We start from the raw sequence: 21,629 nt of genomic DNA, 5'->3' as shown, positions 1-21,629 counted from the left end.
ACCTCCAGTAAAAGCAATCTTGTTTTTAAAATTCATAGTCATAAAATTATGAAACACACAGATACAAGCTTATCAGTAAAACTGCTGTTAGGTATGATGTACTCCACATTTATTACCAGAAAATACGGACTACAAAAACGTGTGGCATGTAAGAAAAGGGCAATTTTTTTCTGTCTCCTCATACTGTTGCTCCATCATAAACAAAAACACAAAATAAACCCTGACTTTTGGTCTGGGAGGGTGAGGGAAGGTGTCAAGGCATTCATTCAGATGGGTTGGGCCTTACCTAAACTGCATTCCAGCAAACAAATATTGAAGCTTTTGATGTGCTTCTCTTTAATGCTGCAATATTTCCACAATAGCTTACCATATTCACAGGACTGCTGTAAATCTGAGATGATTCTGAGAATGTTGTTCATTAGGTTTGTTCTTTGCTCACTTTCCAGAATGCTCGCTGTTGACGGGTAGGCAGAGTCAATGTATGTCAAGTCTGACAGATAAATACCTGAAATGAGAGCAGAATGAAAAGTTTCTTTATTTAGTATCTCACACTCAGCAGAAAAAACTCACCAACAATATTGTGAAGAATTTTTGCTTTCACTGACTGATGTGTGTGTCATTGTTTCTAAATCTAAACGTAATTACGAGGACTTGAAAAACTACTCATAAACCTCTCCTTCACCACAGCACCGAAGAACTGTTCCCTTGACAAACATGATGCACCAAAAGAAGCGCTAAAATTACTAATTGTTTAGGAAGTCTGTTACTTCTTTACTTCAATTCAGCAATTAAATAAATACCAGAATGAAAAATCATGTCTGTAACTCTTCAAGATGAATAAAACCCTCAAACTCAGCTTGCAGCAATGCAGGAAAAGTTAACCAGGGAAAAAGGGCCCTTCGACTGAAATGTGGAATGAATCCCGCAGTTGATAAGAATCAACTCCAAAGATCCAACAGCCTTACAGATAAGACACTTTAAGTCTTCTAATTGCCTCCTTCTCCTGCACTGTTTGTAACCTTACTGCTCTTCAATCCCCTGATCATGTACTGATGAAAATCCTCCTCCTCACACACCAACGTTGCAGATAAAACACTGATTTTATCTCTAAATGCAACTCCATTTCTTGAGCTTCACCCAAAGACTGATAATTTTGTCTCAACTAAATGAAACACATCCTGATCAACTCTGCTATTAAGAACTGCTCTTCATTCCCGGCATCTTTCACAAGATACCCAAACTAAAAAAAAACACACAAACTTAAATAATATTATTTTAAAAACTTATTACTGTAACAGGGAAGTTTTAAAATTATATTTCGCTTCACCTCTCAGCCTTGTATAACCAAAATCATAACAAGGAGTTTGGCTTTACAGGTGGAAGACTATTAATGCAACCTCACAAGAACTGCAGTTGTGTTTGTACAGCACCTAACCCAGCACAGTCCTCAAATGTGAGCTGGGAAACTTTGGGCACCCCTCCAAAATCAACACACACACGCGTGTGTGCGCACACACAGAAACAAATTAAAATACTTGTGGTTGAAAGGTGACATATAAAAAAGTGAATAAAAAGGTATTACACATGACCTGGTACACTACTAAATCTCTCAATATTCTATTCTGCTAGAAACATTTTATTAAAAAGTAGAAAGGCTAATCAGAACCATCAGGTAGTCCTGTTTAATTGCCAGGCTACCTACGCTGTGTAAGCTCTCCTGAGCCTGACTTCACCAAGCTATGTCCAAACAAGCCCTAAAAATCCCAAACCTGCTCAGTCTCACACAGAAAGAAGTAAATCATGCTTATTAACTATAATTAAGGAAATTCCCTGTAACAGGCACCTGCACTATTAAGCAGGATTTTATAAACCACTGTATTTGTAGGATTATCTCAGTGAATGACTTGCTCAATTAAGCACTGATTTTTTCTTTCAGCTCAATCACCAACTCTTGTGTGGAGAGCAGCTCTCTGAAGCTATTGGATGCATTTCTACGAAACCTAAAATAATTCTGAAAGCACACAAGGGTAATTCTCTCTCAGATGTAACTGGCACAGCCTCTGTGAAGAAACCAGAAAGATCAATGGCAGCAAACTGAATGTACTCAAGTGCTGACTGAGAATGGACAGAACCCAACTCAGACTCTGCACTCCTCAAGGAGCGCAATCTCTGTGGCTTTTGCTACTTCTAACACTGGTCAGATGTTATCAAGTATTCTGATACCTACCCAAAACCATCACACACACACACAGAGCTTTAACATTTTCCACATGTATGGGAGACTTCGTGCCTTAAACGACTGGAGCTGTTTCTTATTAAGTGAGCGTCAAGAATTGAACGCGACATTCTGTCGAACATTCTTCTAGACTACAAATGCTTCATTTTTCCTGTTGTATCCAGCCAGGCTGCCCCTTTTATTCCCGGCAACACAAATCAAGTTTTATCAGCCTGAAAGAATCTTTCTTCTAAATGAAGCCCAGTACTGTAATAACTTGAAAGGCATCTTTAGGCAGCGTAGTAAAAATGTTTGATTTGTAATTGCCTGCTGAACTCTTGCACAGTCCGTTGCCATATGGTACCTCCCTTCTACTGGCAAACAATCTTTCCTTGTTCCTGACTTCTCAGCCTCCCTACCCCCTCCTTTTCTGGAGGGTATGGATAGGAAATCCGAAGGAGGAGTTTCTCCTGCTCTCCGAGTGCTCGCGGTGACATCATAGGTGGGCCGAACGGCTGAGCCGAGCGTGTGTTTGTTTAAAAAAACACTGTCCAAAAGTGATGTATATGGAATCTGGGTCAGCTGGAGCTGGTTAGAGCACTTCTCCTCCATTCTGTGAGAATAAAACACTGCTGTACCAAAAGACATTGCTCTCTCTCTCCCTCCTGGAATAACGCACATCGGAGCATTACTTTTTTCCTTTTTTAACTGATTAGTTAGTTTGGTTATCGTATGGAGAAACCCAACTCCTCAACACAGCTTGGATCTAACAGAGAAAAACAAAAGCAATTTCCAGCTCCAACTGCAGATTAACAATCCACAGCATCGGGTAATACAGGAAGAAAAAGCAACTTGGCCTCTGGATTTTCCATCTACCACAGAAGCAGAACCAGCTGGAAGACCCTTTTTCTTGGTAAGTTTTAAAGTTATTCTTACTTGCAAGTTTCATTTTGAGCTATTTGTGAATGCTACATCCATCTCCCTCAACACACAACCGTGAAGAAACAAATCCCTCTCAGCCTGAGAAAAAACTGACAACTAACACTAAAACTCATTTTTGTGGCATTTGGTAGACTTGGGAAACTTGGAAAGAATTAGAAAGGACTCTGCATAGGAGCAGAGAGTGACTCGTTCCAGTTGTAAGGGTGACCCAGTCTCAGTTGTTTAGCTGTATTGTTATCTACAGTTACAGAAAATTAGCACTACCAGATTCTCTGCTCAGCATGTAATTTGGGTACTGTGAACACACTAACGTGGAATTCCGATCCTACCAGAGAGCAAAAGCCAAAAGCCCTATCGGTTTCAGGGCAGCTGGATTTCACCCAACACCACAGCATAGACCCAGCATTACTAGAACTAGAAAATGGATACCTCAATAAAACCACTGTGAAAAGTCCCAAGCAAATCAATGCACATCTGTAAGTAGCAATCATTGTGTATTGTTGCAACTGCCTTTTTATTTATGGCACTTCTGGGGAGCAGAAGTTGCCTGAGTTGTGGAGCCAACCAAGAACCCAGAGTCATACCTTGATTCAGAAAGTAATCAAGTCTGCAGCACAAACAATTGTGCAGCTGAAAAGCCAAAGACTTTGGTGCAACAGGCACTGATGCCTCCTTCCTGCAACAGTTCCTGGGAAGGGAATTGTACCTCAACTGAACTGCAGTTTGTTTCTAAATAAAGATCCATTTCATAAACATGAAATGCAGTGTACAAGGCAACACTATACTAAGTGGAAAATTGGGGGGTTTGTTACAGTTCTTTGGGGAGTGGGAGGGGATAGGGCACTGCTGAAAGTCAACTATTAAACAAGACAGTTGTTTACAAACAGAAGACAAAACAACAGATAAAAATTAAAAAAACCTCAAAACCAAAAAACTTGCTAATACATAATTTTCTACTTTTTCCCTTTCTTCATGTTGATTTGGAAACTAAAATACAGTCAATAATCCAGAACAATGGACATGAATGTATGTATTTGTATTAACAAACTCAGAGATGTCTCACACAGTAAGAGAGAACGAAAGGGGTGATGCTAAATAACAGGAGAGACAAAATATTACAGAAAGCAAACTTAATTAAGATTTGGTAGCTATGGGAGGAAAAAGGTCTGACCAACAAGAAAGATGGATCCTTTCCAAATTCTTGAGCCCTTTTCCTTACTATCCTTTTGTGCTGATTTGCATATGAAGGAGAACAATCCAAACCCGTGTGCTCCGTTCATTCAGCAGCAGCCAAGGCTCTGATTTACGCTGCCTACAACAATTCCCAATCCCCCACAAATGAAAACAGCTGAGTCAATAATTTTGAAGCAATAAACTGGCTACGTGCAGGGTTTTAACTCTCTCTCGTTTGCTGCCTTCTGACTTTGGAGCCCAAATTTTGAAATGTTTATTTTAAAACAAATAATGCAATACTAATGTTATGTTGCTGCCAAAAAGAATGATCTGAAGTATGATGGAAGAATATACTATTTAAAGTTTTAAAGGAATTTGAACCACTTTTGCCAGTAACTACATGGCTCTTAATTATTGCCTTACTGGGCTTTGTTTTTTTGTAATGTGCCCTGATAGTCTGGTCCTTAAGAATTTATGCACCAGTGAATGAAGTAAAATTTGCTAAAACATAACTAGATTTTTAATACCTTCAGTATCTGTTTTAAAGAGAATTCTGGAGCCCCTGAATCACACATTTCCAAAGACAAAATACGCCACTCCATTGTAGCTGCCCGTTGAAATGGTGCAAACACACAATTGCTGCCAACAAACGTCAAGGAACCCACACATTAAAAAAAATTTTGACCAAAAAACCTGCAATAGTTATGAAATTATGCTGTGCTTTCAGAATGTCTACTATGACATTTATAAATCTCTCCTGCAGAGAATTTCTAAGGATTTATCATTTTTAAAAGTGACACGTTTTCAATGACTACTTCAAACCCCCTGAAGACTTTTGCCTTTCCTAAATGGAATCAGATTCATATTAATCTCCAAGAGGCAGAATTCTGTGACTCAACACATCACAGACCTGATGAACAAACCCCACACATTATTCCTTGATCCCAGTCAGTACAATCGAAAGTAATCCTGTTATTTCAGCAGAAGGACCTGCAGGAACAGCACTTGTTTGTACAGGGAAAAGTCACTTACTTAAATACAGAGATATACTGAAAATCCATGTGAACATTTCTCTTGTAATCAGATGTTTCCCCCACATCACTCTTACTCCTAATGCTATGGACCCAGTTTTAAGCTAAAAAAATCCACAAAGCCCCTCACTTATCCTGTGTAGACACAGGGGAACATAGCTGGGTTTATTGATTTCAGCTGCTTAGGCAAAGCTCAACAGAAAATGAAGCATGTGTAACATCAGTAACAGAGTTTCCTGATTAACTGGTATCATGTTCAGAAGATCTTTAGTCTCAGTATTATAATTTATTTTCTCAAAGAACCCTGTTTTCTTTTCCTGTTAAATATAACAGAGCACTGCTGGTATTTATCACTTGACTATATTTAATAAACAATCTAATAAATATGCTGAATAAAGATAAATGCTGATACAGCATTTTCCATACAAAGAGAATTTTATATTGACATTTACCTGCAACACCTTCATTCCATTCACCCTACACTGCCCAGGGAGAACAAGCCTCCATCAGCTCAGGAAGAACACATCCCAATTTGTGTTAGGGCTTTCCAAATTCTCCCTACACTGCCCAGGGAGAACAAGCCTCCATCAGCTCAGGAAGAACACATCCCAATTTGTGTTAGGGCTTTCCAAATTCTCCCTACACTGCCCAGGGAGAACAAGCCTCCATCAGCTCAGGAAGAACACATCCCAATTTGTGTTAGGGCTTTCCAAATTCTCCCTACACTGCCCAGGGAGAACAAGCCTCCATCAGCTCAGGAAGAACACATCCCAATTTGTGTTAGGGGTTTCCAAATTCTCCCTACACTGCCCAGGGAGAACAAGCCTCCATCAGCTCAGGAAGAACACATCCCAATTTGTGTTAGGGCTTTCCAAATTCTCCCTACACTGCCCAGGGAGAACAAGCCTCCATCAGCTCAGGAAGAACATATCCCAATTTGTGTTGTGGGTTTCCAAATTCTACATCCTGCTGAACCTGAGTCACAGCAGCACAACAAAGAACACACAGTTTGTTGTGCAGAAAGCTGAAAAATGCCCAATATACACCAACTTCCACACATCCTCATCCCTGCAACTCTGCATTTGTGATACAATATTTTGGGGAGTAACACAGTCTGTGTTACAGCTGTTAGAAGTTACTGGCTTGTTTTGCCTTTTAAATTGAATTTTTGTTCCTTTAAACACTTTTAAAAGTAGTAACTTGAAGACTAATTCTGAAAACAAGTTGGGTTTTTTTTCTGCATAGGGATCAGTTTGGAAAAAGAAAGAAACCAGAAGAAAAGAAATGGCATTACGTGTGGAATGGTACTGAAACCCTGTCCACAGCTTGGAGTGTTTCTGAGAGGCTGAGAGGAAATCTGTGCAGCTCTGAATAATGGCACATTTTCCCCTGTAGAAGCCATAAAACATCAGTGTGTCAGAACAGACTTAGTGCAACTTCTACAGGAACCTGAGGGCCAGCGTGGGGTGGCAGAGACACGACAGAACCAGCTGAGGCGACAGTTTATTCAAATTTAAAAATGTGACAGCTAATAAGGAGTTAAATAACGTATTTTAAAGCCATAGTACATGGAATCAGAAACTCTCTCATTTAATTTTCCAAGGTCTGCATTGGGTATTCCAGCAGCCCCACTAACTACAAGCAACTGCAGAGTTGCAGGGGGGGTTGGAGACTCTGGTTCTGTTTGAACTGGTCCCTGAGCCTCAAATATCCCAACAGTTATGCCACTACCTCAACATCTAAACCTGGGAGTCTGGGACAGAAGGTGTCTGAATTAAAAACCTTAAAACCATTTCCCAACTCTAATTTTAATTTGTCATTTAGATCTTACATATTAAGGTTATCATCATCCTGTGATACTTTGGATAAACAGCTCCTATTTTTTTAAGCCGCTTGCCCAGAACACCAGGAAATTTCTGAAACAGTATTTTAATTTCCTTCTAAGCTGATTAAAACTCCAGGTAAATATCTTGCTCAGAACCTATTCTTGTATAGCAAGTTAAGCACTAAGCTGCTCAAACATGACAAACAACATTTTAAGACATTTCATTTTTTTCAACATCAAAATTTCCATGGGAGCATCTACATTCCCTACCAGGTAGATGCTCAGAAGCAACTCAGCCCTGCTTATCTGAATGTCTCAGTTTACCAGAGGACATTTGAATAATTTCAAATTCTAGAGCATAATCTTATGCAGCTGCTGCATTTGGCTCTGCTGTACTAGACCCTGTAATTCATTTAATGGCCTGACAGCACTTATATAGACACAGAACTTGTAACTTTAACACAGAAGGGTAAAAGTTCAAAATGAACACATTTAATATTAAAAGAAATGCAGAAAGCAGACTGCAGCAAAATACATGGTTAGAACGTGGGCTGTGTTGCAAAGTGTTTGGTTTTGAAAGATTCATTTAAGTTTTAATGTATTTCAGGGGAAAAATGTGCTGCTGTGGGGAAAATCCCCAGCCATTCATTATTTCAGTAACTCCGTAGGGTATTTAAAAGCTACTGAGAACTAAAGTGCTATTCACTTTCTTGGACTATGAAGTAGCTCTTATACCCTGTGAAAACAGTGAAATACTGGGCTGTACTATGGGCTACATCCCCAGCCAGATGCCATGAAGTCACTTTGCGTCAACACTGAACATAAAGGTACTGACAAGCCATTTAGGAGACACACAGAGGGGTGAAGTGCCAGACAATCCCTTCAGCTCATCCTTGTCAGCTCAGAACCCACACACAGAGCAGCTCCCCACGTGGTGCCCATGATTCATGGGGGCATTTAACCCAATGAACTTCCAAATCTGAGCACTGTTCAAGTGATTAATATTTTAACTGTCTGAAGTTCCCAAAGAAAAACACAGAACCAGCTCTAGAGAAAAGTGATACTTTTTCCTAACTATTTTTTTCTTTAAACAGAAGTTACACTTTCAACAGAGAAATATTAACAAAAATTTTAAGCTCTGTTTTTGAAAAAAAAACAATTACTAGCAGACACCAGAATACCTATTATTACTGAAGACAATTAAGTTTTTTTAAATTAACTTCCTCAAGCTTTTATGCTCCCTCCATTCATGCAGGGTAAGAAAGCAGTTTCAGTATGTGTTAAATGCAAGTGTTTTCTCCCCCCTCTCAGAAGCAGAGCTTGCAACACAACCTTCAGCCAAACAAAAAGTTATTTTTTGAGGCAACACTGGAACATTTAATCAAGATTGCTAGATCTAATTCCTGAGTGCACGTGCAGCATGGCTGGAAGTTGTAACCCCTGCTCTTAGTGAAGCCAAAACATAAAGACTTGACAGGCCTTTTGAGGCTGAGCAGACACCATTTGTAGCAACAATATTCAATAAAGCCAGCAACAGGACTGGGAGAAGTAACCTGACCCAAAAGTCACCTTATCACTTGCAAATGTGAGTGTAAAGGAAGCAGCACAGCTCAGCTTCTCCTTTAGAGTGATGTCTCAGGATTGCCAAATGCACTTGAACTTAGCGGGAACAGCACAATAATTAACTTTCCCTGCTCTTACTGTATTTCTCTGTAATTATCCAAAGGGCTTGTAGAAGCAGCCTGGAAAGGAAAGCCAGATCAACAGCTAAGATAAGAACAGTGATCTGCTTCACAAAGCAAACCAACCATAAAAAAAGGGAGCTTATTCCCTTATTTAAGTGCTACCTTTGCTTATCATCTACAATATTTAAAGCTAAAAAACATGCCTCAAAAAATTCCCGGATCACTGCATTTTAAGTCTTTACACACAGTTAAAACAAATGAATTATTTTCTTTAAAAGATGAACGAAACACTTCAGTATGCTATTCACAGTGATAACACAACTCATATTTCACTGTTACTTGGACAAAAGTCTTCTCAAAAATACAAAAAATAGTGTGACAACACTTGAAAATGTGCATCTGAAGGCAATTAAATAGGGACACACATGCAGAACAGTATTCCAAGCTTTCCTTAAAGTTACTTGGATTCGGAATTCCCAGTGTGTAAGACAACCACCTTCAGTCAATCTCCTGCCTAACACCAACGTCCAAAAATAGTGTTGAAGATTTTTCAAGCCTACCAGATCTGAGTACATGTAAATTTGAAAAATGGGTTTATAACTGAATAAGTATTGATATAGCATTTAACAAATTACACTTCTATACATACACCTATAAAGCCAAAAGAGGACTAGAAAGGCTTATACAATCCAAATTCCAGCCTTTATATAGTTTTGTCTCTCTATTTCCCTTTTCTGTATGTCCCAGGCACTCAGCAATAGGACAAGGGGGCACGATGGGCTCAAGCTCTGCCAGGGGAAATTGAAGTTGGAGAGCAGAAAAAACTTCTTTGCAGAGAGAGTGCTCAGGCATTGGAATGGGCTGCCCAGAGAGGGGGTGGATTCCCCATCCCTGGAGGTTTTTCAACTGAGATTGGCCGTGGCACTGAGTGCCATGATCTGGTAAAGGGACTGGAGTTGGACCAAGGGTTGGACTTGATGATCTTAGAGGTCTTTTCCAAACCCTATCGATTCCATGATTCTATTCTCTTGCAGTGAGCACAGATTGAAGCAGTCAAATTGATGCTGAATGTATAACACAGAATCTAATGTTTCTGAAAATATATCCATGGCAACAATCTCTCTACTAAATCCCATATCTAAATTTTAGTGTGATCTTTAAAGGTAATCTAAAAGCTAAAGATCAGCTAAAGCTAATCTTTTAAAGCTAAAAGCTGGTCTTTAAAAGTAACCTAAAGGCACCTAACTCCATGTAAGGGACTCCAAATACCTGGCTCCATACAGGTAGCTGGGGCAAACCCATCAGTTTAGGTAGTTCAAAGTCAAGGAGCCTTAGTTTTGGCTTTAATGTAATGAGTTTTCCTTTCATCTGTTCAACAGTTGCCCAACAGCTGCCACACTTGTGTGACAATGAAGATACTGAAGTGGACTTTGGGCATCCTGCTGTTCGTGCTGTTGTCCATCGGGCGCTGCACGGAACAGTCCACGCCGGGCAAGGCGCCCCAGCGGAGACAGCCCCGTGCGGCAGAGGGAGGAGAGGAAGGCAAGAAATGTGGCTACACCTTCTTGGTCCCAGAGCAGAAGATCACAGGGCCCATCTGTGTGAACACCAACGCCCCAGCTGCTGGGAACAGGAAGGACGAAGTCACCAGGATGGACATCGAGAACCTGAAGGATGTGCTGTCCAAGCAGAAGCGGGAGATTGACATTTTGCAGTTGGTGGTGGACGTGGATGGGAACATTGTGAATGAAGTGAAGTTGCTGAGGAAGGAAAGCCGCAACATGAACTCCCGGGTCACCCAACTGTACATGCAGCTCTTGCACGAGATAATTCGCAAGCGCGACAACTCGCTTGAGCTTTCCCAACTGGAAAACAAAGTCCTTAATGTTACAACAGAAATGCTGAAGATGGCAACAAAATACAAGGAGCTTGAGGTGAAATACGCAGCACTGACTGATCTGGTGAATAACCAGTCTGTGACTATCTCACTGCTGGAAGAGCAGTGCTTGAGAATCTTCTCGAGACAGGACCCCCACGGGTCCCCACCCCTGGTCCAGGTGGTGCCACAGCTCATTCCCAACAGCCAGCCATACACCCCCGTCCTCCTGGGGGGGAATGAGATACAGAGAGACCCAGGGTACCCCAGGGACAGAGATGTGAGGCCACCACCTGACCCAGCCACTTCTCCTACAAAGAGTCCTTTCAGAGTCCCCCCGCTGGCTCTAATTAATGAGGGTAAGTTACCTGTCCCTGTTTGTCTGACCTGAGATTTCTCCATTTCAGAGGGAAACTGTCCCTCCTATAAAAACAGAATGAAGAATTGAAAGTACCTGGTACAGTTTGTCCTTGCTCCTGGTTTTCTCTCTCCCCTCCAGCTCCCAGGGAAAGCTTTCATTTGCCAAAGAGCCTAATTCTGCATAAGATGAGTTTGGTGAAATGGCTGACACTCAGAATTTCCATCTGAACAACTTACACCTTTAAGTCACAAAATACTGCAGGGGTTCTGTCTCCAGCTGGGCTTGAGTTACAGAAATGAAAATTCAATATTAGCATAAACTTTCTAACATTTACCTGTTTTTTTGATGATGCCTGTCAGCTACAACTTACAGTAGCTGACAAGGATGAGTAAGAGACACTAATTAATCTTACACAAATTAAGTGATTTTTAAGTAGTTCTCCTTTATACTTACACATATACATTTGCCAGAGGATAATCCTGCTTGAAGACTTTCCATGCTTCTATTCTGACCTGCTTTCAAAGGAAAATCTAAGTCCACCAACACAGTCATGCAATGAGTGTTTGGTTGAAATATTCAAGAGCAATGTTTGAAAAGATAATTGAATCAAGGCTGGATCCAATTAGATGCACTCAGCTTTGAAAGTTTAAAATCAGTTACTACATTCCCAGTAATTTGATGTCAGTAGGGGATGGCAAGTTAAACTAGCACTATAAATATTATGAAAATATATTCAGGAGACTATCACATCTTCATGTATTGCATTCTTCAGGTCAGTATATAAATTAATTTATCACTAGAAATCAAAATTAGTGACAAGATAATTAACTATCTCTGAGCTGCCCTGAAATCATGTTTCTCAGTTTATTAAAATTTTGACAGAATTGTAATTAAAAATAATTCAAGGATTCAGAAAAACAAGTTTCCTGAGACATCCATCCAAGTGCTTGCTCTTGGCTTCTGTTAACCAGCAAAAGGGTTTAATTGGGGTGTTTTGGGTTTGGGCTGTTTGGTTTTTTGTTGGTGTTTTTTTTTCTTTCAAATTGCCTTTAGTCAGAGTTCAAAGTTCAGTTTGGTTCCCAAGATGGAGCCAAATATGTATTTGTGACCCTTCTGCAGCATTACAACCAACCAGCTGCTCATGTAAAGAACAACTATTTTTATTCAAGGTCTGCAGAAAATTCAGGCATGAGTCCAAGTGAAATGCCAGATGTCATGGGAATTTCAATTGCACATCATGGCACAAAGGAAACAGCTCATACCAAAGCCCTACATTGGTGTCTGGTCAGACAGCACAAGTATAATTCTAAAAAAACCCAACTTCCTCCTTCCCAGCAAACCCTCACTTCAAGGTTTTGCTCCAAATGCATCTTTTTCTCTCTCAATGCACATCTTCTCACATACAAAATGAGGAGTGTTATCCCCTGAATTATCTACCCTGCTTTTAACTAACTCTTTAACCCTAAAGTTCAGAGTTTGAATCCACTTTTGCAGGGGAACACAAAGAAATCTTAGAAAGCTTATTTTAATGCCATCCAACTTCCTTTAGGACTGTTTTCTTGAGTTGGAAGTTCAGGTGTTTCTTGCAGTACCTCGAGAAGAGGTGGAGTGAAAATTCCTACAGATGGCAGAGCATCAGTCATCAAAACTAAAGCTTCTGAATTGCAATTATTAAGCCCAATTATTACCTCTGATTTTAAAAAATCAAGGTAAGCAGATGGAATGTTGCACAGAACCAAAACTATATCACAGAAGGCCGACTTTAAAAGATAATTACTAATTATAAAGTATAAGGATGTCAAACAGCCCTAATTAGAAACTGGCCTGTTAAAGATTTATGTCAGAATAAACACCTGGACAAACAGGTAGGTACAACTTCATCAGGAGGAGAAAGCCCCTAAAAAATACTTGCACACAACAGAAGGGCCAATTTACATCTTAACACTGTGGGTAGAGAGTAAAACTCAAAATATATGAGGAACAGAAGGACAAAGTTCTACTTTTGGGTAGTTTGGTTAATTTGCACAAATATTGCACTAAAAACTGAGGAAGGACAACTTCCCTGTCAATTATATTTGTTACAACTGCCTTAATTTTAATAATAACCAGTGCCCTCAAAACTTTTGTCAATATTCTTGCAGAAGTGAACAAAGTACTTGAAAATTATACACCCCTCCTCATTCTGCTGCTAATACCTCTCAGTTAACAATATAACTTAGTTAAATATATTCATAATCCAATTTTATTTTGGCCTTTCCCCCTACTATTGCCCCCAAAAATCCTCTACATGAAGCTTACACAAGCACAGCCCCTTACACCATCTGCTCAAGAGAACATTTGGCCTCTCAAAGTTATTAAGCCACCAAGTTATTAAGCTTTCCACTTAAAATATTTAATCCCTTTCCTTCTCTACCACATTTAATTTACCACAGAATATCATCTGCACTAAATCATACATCTAAACCACAGTTTTAGAAGTGAAATATTTAACAGCTCATCTCCTCAGAGTATTTCTGACTTGTAACTGTCTCAGTGACTTAGTGAACACACTGCTATAAAAGACTGGATGTCACAAGATGCTTATTCCTTACATAGCTAATCTATACAATCTGTAAGATCTTAAACACAAAATTATGCTTTTTTCATTAGTCAGAGCCTCCACCTACACCAGCACTGGGGAGAATCTCCCACAATCTTTGCTTCACAAATCTCAGCATTTCCACTGAAAAAAATCAGCTCTTATGCTGTGAACTTGAAACAATTATCCATAACAAAGAATTTACTTCTCCAAAAAGGTTCAAGGCTATACACCAAAAATTATGGGGTATGTTGGATTCCCTCACATGAAGAGCAGAAGTCTGACACCTCCAGCACAACATTAATTTATGATAAACACACAGACAAACCTGAGCATCATCAGAGCAGACAAGTTGTATCCTGTTTACTTAATGCCAGCTACAACTTCAGAAGTGATCCAAGTGGATTATATAAACAGCCTGGTACAATTATGTCTCCCTGAAAACTATTTAAAATCACTCCCAACATCTGCTTAGGTCTCTCATGCTAAAATGAACCCTCAATTCCTCCTCTGGTAGAAATCACATTAGATAACACCCAGCAGATCTAACTAAGCTCTTCTTAATGTTCAATTAATACCACGAAAAATTAAGACTTGCCTATTTACACTTTTTCTAAGGCAATAATTGTTTTACAATAATATTTCTGGAACAGCATCCCTGTTGAGTTACAGAGCACCCAAATTTCCTTTAGATGTTCAAGGAAAGTGAGACTCAGCTTAGCCCAGGGAATTATCTATCCCATGAACAGACTCTGTAATATTCCCAGTCTACGTGGAAATGCTAATTGTGACCATGAGAAAAAGCACTTGTATACCAGATCTATAGGATTTCTTTCCTAAACTGCTACTGATTCCACTGGAGGAATGGCAAAGCCACCCCAAATCCTGACATTCAGCGGGACTGACAGGGACAGCTCAGTGTCTGACATGCCTGGCAGTTCTGTCACAGAAGGAGCTCCAAGTTCTCTCCATTAGACACACAAGCTTTATACACTCTAATTAATAGGAAATGCTTTAGGTATTTCTTGTGAATTACACATTTGTCCAGCTGGCAACTACTACTTGAAAAATCTAAGAAAAATGCCATTTTTAACTTGCTTTTGTCACACAACCTCAACCTGTAGTGAAGGTCACTTTCCCTCCACCTCTACTTTTGATTAAAGAATAACCTCACCAACTGCCTTCTATGCTGCTTTGCACATGAGCTGCTCCTGTGACTGATGAGTTCTCTGAATTTCCAAGGGTGTTTGAGAAAATGAGCCTTCTAGGAGGAGGGGAAAGCCGCAGGTAATTTATTTTCAGATGTACTGAGTTTTCAAGCACATTTAGGGCATCCACCATTAGCCAGTCATAGAACACACTTTGCTTTTCATTAGTAAATAACCAGTCTCTCTAAACCAACTGAAATCATGATAGACAAACAAATTATTTTCTAAAAACAAGAAAATAAAAATATTACCAAAAAATGAAAGGCCAAGTTTTTAGAGATATGCAAGCTGCCTCCTGCTTACAGAATGACCAGATGCTCTTCTCTAAGTAGTATTTGTAAAACCACAATTTGCAGGGACTAAAATAGAGCTTTCAAGCAGCACTGACAACAGCAACAGCATTTTTGTAGAACCACAGCACCAAAAACCAGCATGTGAGTCCTTTTAGCTGCTTAGAAATCCTTTTCCATTGCTTATTTTCTTCATCAGTACCCATCTACATGTATCACACCAGGATGAGACAGGAAACTTAAAATGATTCCTATCCACAGTTAACAGTCTGATCCTAGAACTGGGTAAGTACATAAAGGCAAAAAAGAGTGAGTGTAAGAACTCTCTTTGACTAAATTCCATGTCTGTAGACTCTGGCAAGTATTTCTTAGAACAGCTCTCAAACTACTTAAGTATTCAGAAGTTTGGTTTGGTTGGGTATCCTGAAGTTTGTTTTGTTTTTAACTTCCAACAGTTTCAAATTGATGCACCAGGAAATAATAAACTGAGATTGGCCGTGGCACTGAGTGCCATGATCTGGTAAAGGGACTGGAGCTGGACCAAGGGTTGGACTTGATGATCTCGGAGGTCTTTTCCAACCCAATCCATTCTATGATTCTATTCTATGATAATGAAGTGCACTGATGTCTACCTTTTGTAAAAAAGGAGAAAATAATTAATAAAAATTACCAAGTGCTTCAACATCAAGAGCAAGAGCAAAAATTTTTGACAGAGTAGACAAAAAAAAAGTGTGTTGGTAAACAAAGTCTATTATTTGTTTACCAAAATCAAGTTTTAGTTCAAAAATATATAAAGAGTGAGGATACTGACAGTTCCTGAAAATACAAATCTACTGACATGTAACTTTTTTTACATGTTGATTTACATAGACACAATTAATTTAGACAGTAACTTTTTGCACTGTTTTCCATGGGAGCTTTATACCTTCACTAAATTCCTGACTTTCCATTATAAACCATTCCTGACCAATGGGCACTGCACAGCCAGGCTTGGGTGTTCACTGTATTCCTTATCCAAAAGGTCCATTCAAAGACTGCCAACAAGCCAAGGACGCTGGACATTCCAACAGTGGGATTTACATGATCAAACCTGAGAACAGCAACGAGCCAATGCAGCTCTGGTGTGAGAACAGCCTGGACCCTGGAGGATGGGCAGTCATTCAGAAGAGGACAGATGGATCTGTCAACTTTTTCAGGAACTGGGACAGTTACAAGGTAAATTACAGAATGCAGAAAGTCAGGGGGTGAAGAAACAGAACTGGAAAGAGCGGTCACACCTCAGGGCAAACATTTCAGTGGGAATGGCCTATTTCCCTCAAGGAATAGTTAACTTGGTATGCCCCATCTCGTCTGAAAAAGCCTCTGTTTGTGATGCACAACCACTGGGAGACACATGTTGTTCTAGACAGGGACTAGGAAGTCATTTATTACAAAGCTCTCACTAAACATATGATTTAAATTAACACAATGAGAGCTACAGTAAGTACTTATAAAGCTTAATTGTCTCCCTTATGAATAAGCAAACTCAGTCAGTGGAATTATTCACTTAAACACATTAATGGATTTGCAGGATCAGGGTCTCAACTTAAAAGTGGTCCTAATAATGAATTAAAGGAAATAATTTCCACATGTAAATTTAGGTTATACATCTGAAGATGTCAAGCTGGTGAAGGCAAACACATTCCTGTGTGTTCCTGTGATATTATGCACCAGCAGGCAGAGTGGGCAATGGATGCTGCTTTGGAGTAACTGCACACTGAACAGGAAATTTGAAAATCCATTTAGTTGGGTTTTTGAAATAATAATGTCCTGAATTCATATATACAGGACACAGTTTTTCCTTATGATGCTGTGCTCACTTGAAGTGGTTTCACAACTGCCACATGCATTGTACCTGTGGGAAGAACTGAGCCACATTTAACTCCACCAGTAATTTAAAAATAGTATCATATATATAAAGGAAACAATAAAAATTAGCCTGAGGATTTTCACTTCTTGCATTCTTGGAATTTAATGCTTCAAGTATCAATCATTAAATCAATAATGAATATATAAACTATTCAATCAAAAAATAAATCATTGAATAACTATTGGTTTAGTGATTAAAGTCCTTACTTCTCAGGTTTGGTTGGTTTGGGAGCTGTTAAACATTATAAAATGTTACAAGGCAGGTATGGAGTGCCTGATAAAGCAACCATAGAGATTTGATCATAATGGAGAGCAGACATGAACAACACTGGTACTTGGGCAGAGGAAAGAGCAGACAGGAAATATCACTCCCCATCTGCTGCACTGGCAGTCTGTGATTTGAAAGGAAAGATGTTTTTATGTTTCATTTCCAATAAATCCAGTAAAGAGCACAGATAAACTGTAGGATTGAATTCACAGTAAAAAGCACCATCAGGTGCAATACAAAGACAACAAGAAGTTATTTGCCTTGAACTCTGAGATGGTTGATCCCTAAGTACCTTTTTCAACCTGGAAATACAGCCCTAAAATTCCTTTATTCATCCATTCTTACAGATCCCCTGAGCTTCATCGAGAAATACAGTTTCAGTTTCCCTCTTCTCACTCCCTTTATCTTAAGAGGAGAGATCAGAGCACAGGTATTTTGCCACCTTTACCATCTCGTGCAGCTTAGCAGTTCAGTGCAACAAACCACAGCACTTAATGCATGTGTTGAGCAGTCATTCAGCAGCTTAAAGGCCCCACTGGTTTGTAACACTCCTGCTGATGAGTATTTTGAGAAACAAGAAAAAACTAAGCCAAACACCCCCTTCTGATCTCTCCTACAGAAAGGATTTGGAAACATTGATGGGGAGTACTGGCTGGGACTAGAGAACATCTACATGCTCAGCAACCAGGATAATTACAGACTGTTGATTGAGTTAGAGGACTGGAGCAACAAGAAGGTGTACGCAGAGTACAGCAGCTTCCGCCTGGAGCCCGAGAGCGAGTTCTACCGGCTGCGCCTGGGCACGTACCAGGGCAACGCCGGGGACTCCATGATATGGCACAACGGGAAGCAATTCACTACACTGGACAGAGACAGGGATATGTATTCAGGTAAGGAAACCGGGAGGGATGGGAAAAGTCAGGAACATCCATTCCGTTAGCTACAGCACCTTTAAAAATTCAATAGAGCACCCAAAGAAGTGTGTAAATTCTGACAGAACAACTCTGCTGAAAGATGCTCCAAACTGATGATGATGCAGATCAATGCAGGGCTCCCTTCCAGCCCCTGCACCTCTCAGAAACCCCAACTCTATCACCCTCACTGACAACACACTTCAGTAACTTTGTTTAGCTCAATGACATCCTCACCAGCCGCATGTGACTCTGCAGTCAGAATCCCTGTCCAGGTGCCCTCCAAGTAGTGCTGCTCCCACACAGCAATAATCACCAGGAACTAAAGCCTCTGGACAGCATGAAAGGAACTGCAAGTGTGCGGAGGCTCAGTCATGGAGCAATACTTGAGAAAGGGGCACATCACTTGGTTCTGTCCTCCTTAAAGCACACTCCTTTGCTCATCTCCTCCAGCTTTCCCCTTAGCAGTAAAGGTAAGGTTGGGGACTGTAATACTTCAACTGCTTTCCCTCAGCTGTCAATAACCATAAAGCTGGACAAATCCTGTAAACTCTTAGACAAGCCTGTAACAGTAAAAACACAAGTTACAAGCAAGTCTTTGTGGAGCCCTGGCCCCACGTGCTGCTTGGGGCTGTATCAACTCACACTGCTTGCCTTGAAGTATTTCTAAACAGTGCATAATCTGAGTTCCTTGGATGTTAGCTCATGGAAAAGCAGTGCTGGGAGTCTGAGAAGAGTCATCTCCTGTCACATTAAATACAGTGTCAAAAATCCCCCCTGCACCAATGGCTGCTGCCACAACAGGATTTATAATTTAAGTAGAAGCAGCAACTGAAGTGACCACAAAGATATTAAGGGGCTGGAGCAGGTCCAGAGAAGAGCAACGAGGCTGGAGAAGGGACTGGAGCACAAGTGCTGTGGGGAGAGGCTGAGGGAGCTGGGGGTGTTTAGCCTGGAGAAGAGGAGGCTCAGAGGTGACCTCAGCACTGTCTGGAACTGCCTGAAGGGAAGTTCTGGCCAGGTGGGGGTTGGTCTCTTCTCCCAGGCACTCAGCAATAGGACAAGGGGGCACGATGGGCTCAAGCTCTGCCAGGGGAAATTGAAGTTGGAGATCAGAAAAAACTTCTTTCCAGAGAGAGTAATCAGGCACTGGAATGGGCTGCCCAGAGAGGAGATGGATTCCCCATCCCTGGAGGTTTTTCAAGTGAGATTGGCCGTGGCCCTGAGTGCCATGATCTGGTAAAGGGACTGGAGTTGGACCAAGGGTTGGACTTGATGATCTCGGAGGTCTTTTCCAACCCAATCGATTCTGTGATTCTATGAAACACTTCCAAGCTCCCTCAGAATAAGCCACAACACAAAAACATTTAGCAGTGATTTAGCAGTGTCCATTTCTCCTGTTGAACGCTGAGGTTCACCCCTTTCCCTCTGTCCCACAGGAAACTGTGCCCACTTCCACAAAGGCGGCTGGTGGTACAACGCCTGTGCCCACTCCAACCTCAACGGGGTGTGGTACCGGGGAGGCCACTACAGGAGCAAGTACCAGGATGGGATTTTCTGGGCCGAGTACCGTGGAGGCTCCTACTCCTTGAAAGCAGTTCAGATGATGATCAGACCTATAGACTGAGCAGAAAACCCCATGGTGCTCAAGTGAGCCTGTATAAACTTCCCAGTGCTTGAGTTCCAGAAAAATAAAGTATTACTTTTTAATCATTATTTTGCACAATCTGCCCCTGCAATAAGCAGGTCTACAGTTTTCCTGTTTTCTTTTCCCTGTTGTGTTCCCCTCTCTTTTTTTAGAGCCCTTCTCTACTGTGACAGACTGTGTTTTTTTCAAACACACATTCACAAAAGCAGATGTTTGTGCTTGCAAAGCATATTTATCTTTTGTTCAAGACCAACATACTTTGTATAAACAGTCGCTAAAGCTGGTCAAAAAATTCCAGATATATGACAAGATATAAGCTTTTCCACTTCAAAAAGCTTATGCTCTTTCAGGTTAGCTCAACCCTGAAATGTAAATATGTGAAATTACATTGTCTTGCTTTAATGTGAAAGTTGATTAGTTATTTAACAATTTATTTAAAAATGTGGGTATTATTTGCAATGAATCTCACTTCACATTACTGTTTGATACTTACTCCAAGGAGCTACACCACAAATTGGAGACATTTTAGCTTTGCCAGCAGAGAGATTTTTGCAACAAATAATTATTTCAAAATGAAGTTGCAAATTAAAGATAAAATATAAAATTCCTGAAGGAATTCCCTACAGAGCTACAAACTACAAGTCCTACCACCTCCTGTAAAACACTTGGGCAAAACATTCCTAACGTAAGGAAACTGATTTTATGACATTATTGATAAACTTGACCAAACACCTGGGTACTTTTTTTACTTCCAACCTCCATATTCAAACATCCTCATTAAACAAAAGTATTTCTTGATAGTTTGAACTTCAGTGGCAAAATGAGAGCCCTGATATTAAAACTAAGGACCAGGTCTCTGAGCATTACAAGTTTCCCTCCAACACAGCTTTCTGCTGTCACAGTAAAACAAAGGTTAGAAAGCACCTCTGAGTGTGTTCTCCCTGTCATCCCAAATTCGGGCTGCTCTTACAGCACACACATTTCCCTTTCCCTACATATACACAACTTTTCACACTGCCTAAATTAAATTTTATCTTCTAGATATCAGATTTCGACTGGAATTAATATGTAATTTAAGAAATTAATTAGAAAACACTTCCAAAATTCGATACAACAAAACATTTGCTTTAGGCACCAGGATCTCAAACCTAAAGCTTTCTTGCTGTTATATGAAATTATTTAATAACTGTATTTAGTCACACAGGTTGCCTAATTTAATTTTATGTTACATAAAACTAAATATGCTGTTCTGAACTGTAACCAGTGTATCTGTTTAGCACCTCATTTGTGCCTTCAGGATTTTAAGAAACTATGCCCCTATTTCAAATAAGAAGCCCAAACAGCCAAAAGAATAATCTCCTATTATTGTTATGTTAAATTAGTTGGTATCAGTTGCTTTGCAAAGCTTCATGTGTAATTCAGAGAAGAGGAAACAGCCTCCTGCTTTCAGAACACGCTCTCTGGAGCAGATAAAGCTTCATTGATGATATATGGCTGAAAGGGCTGTAATTAAATCTTTGGTCAAGAGATCAAAGCCAACAAGTTTCCCTAATATTTAATTGGGGTTGGTGGTGGTGGGGAATCAGTCCCAGTATATTCCATCCCCAAATTCCAAGAATTTTAACTGACACAAATGCTTACTATTACAATTTTGAAATTGTTCTTCATGTAAGGAATATTTGTTTGTTACAAATATCATACAAGACCTCA

At 40.1% G+C, this 21,629-nt stretch overlaps 2 protein-coding genes across 6 annotated transcripts in view; one reads left to right on the top strand and one right to left on the bottom strand.

Annotated features, from left to right (window-relative positions):
* The window catches only part of RALGPS2 (Ral GEF with PH domain and SH3 binding motif 2), a 116,168-nt gene that overhangs the window by 32,451 nt on the left and 62,088 nt on the right, over positions 1–21,629 (bottom strand). For all 5 annotated transcript variants that reach the window (XM_071564608.1, XM_071564606.1, XM_071564610.1 and 2 more), the window contains one exon: positions 368–505. In XM_071564608.1, coding sequence (XP_071420709.1) covers positions 368–505 — 138 coding nt within the window. The remainder of the gene's footprint in view (positions 1–367; positions 506–21,629) is intronic.
* Positions 2,950–20,167, top strand: ANGPTL1 (angiopoietin like 1). Its single transcript, XM_071565170.1, has 5 exons — positions 2,950–3,128; positions 10,251–11,106; positions 16,206–16,399; positions 17,980–18,250; positions 19,711–20,167. The coding sequence occupies exons 2-5, from the start codon at positions 10,281–10,283 to the stop codon at positions 19,896–19,898; spliced, it is 1,479 nt and encodes a 492-aa protein (XP_071421271.1). The 5' UTR covers positions 2,950–3,128; positions 10,251–10,280; the 3' UTR covers positions 19,899–20,167.

The sequence above is a fragment of the Pithys albifrons genome, chromosome 10, assembly GCF_047495875.1.
Source record: "Pithys albifrons albifrons isolate INPA30051 chromosome 10, PitAlb_v1, whole genome shotgun sequence".
Lineage (NCBI taxonomy): Eukaryota > Metazoa > Chordata > Aves > Passeriformes > Thamnophilidae > Pithys > Pithys albifrons.
This window is presented reverse-complemented; position numbering and strand designations above follow the sequence as displayed.

Excerpts from the sequence above, each read along its gene's own strand:
- ANGPTL1 (XM_071565170.1), top strand. The coding sequence starts at position 10,281 with ATGAAGATACTGAAGTGGACTTTGGGCATCCTGCTGTTCGTGCTGTTG. Across the intron at positions 11,107-16,205 it reads GCTGGCTCTAATTAATGAGG|GTCCATTCAAAGACTGCCAA; the intron begins GTAAGTTACCTG and ends CTTATCCAAAAG. Across the intron at positions 18,251-19,710 it reads AGACAGGGATATGTATTCAG|GAAACTGTGCCCACTTCCAC; the intron begins GTAAGGAAACCG and ends TCTGTCCCACAG.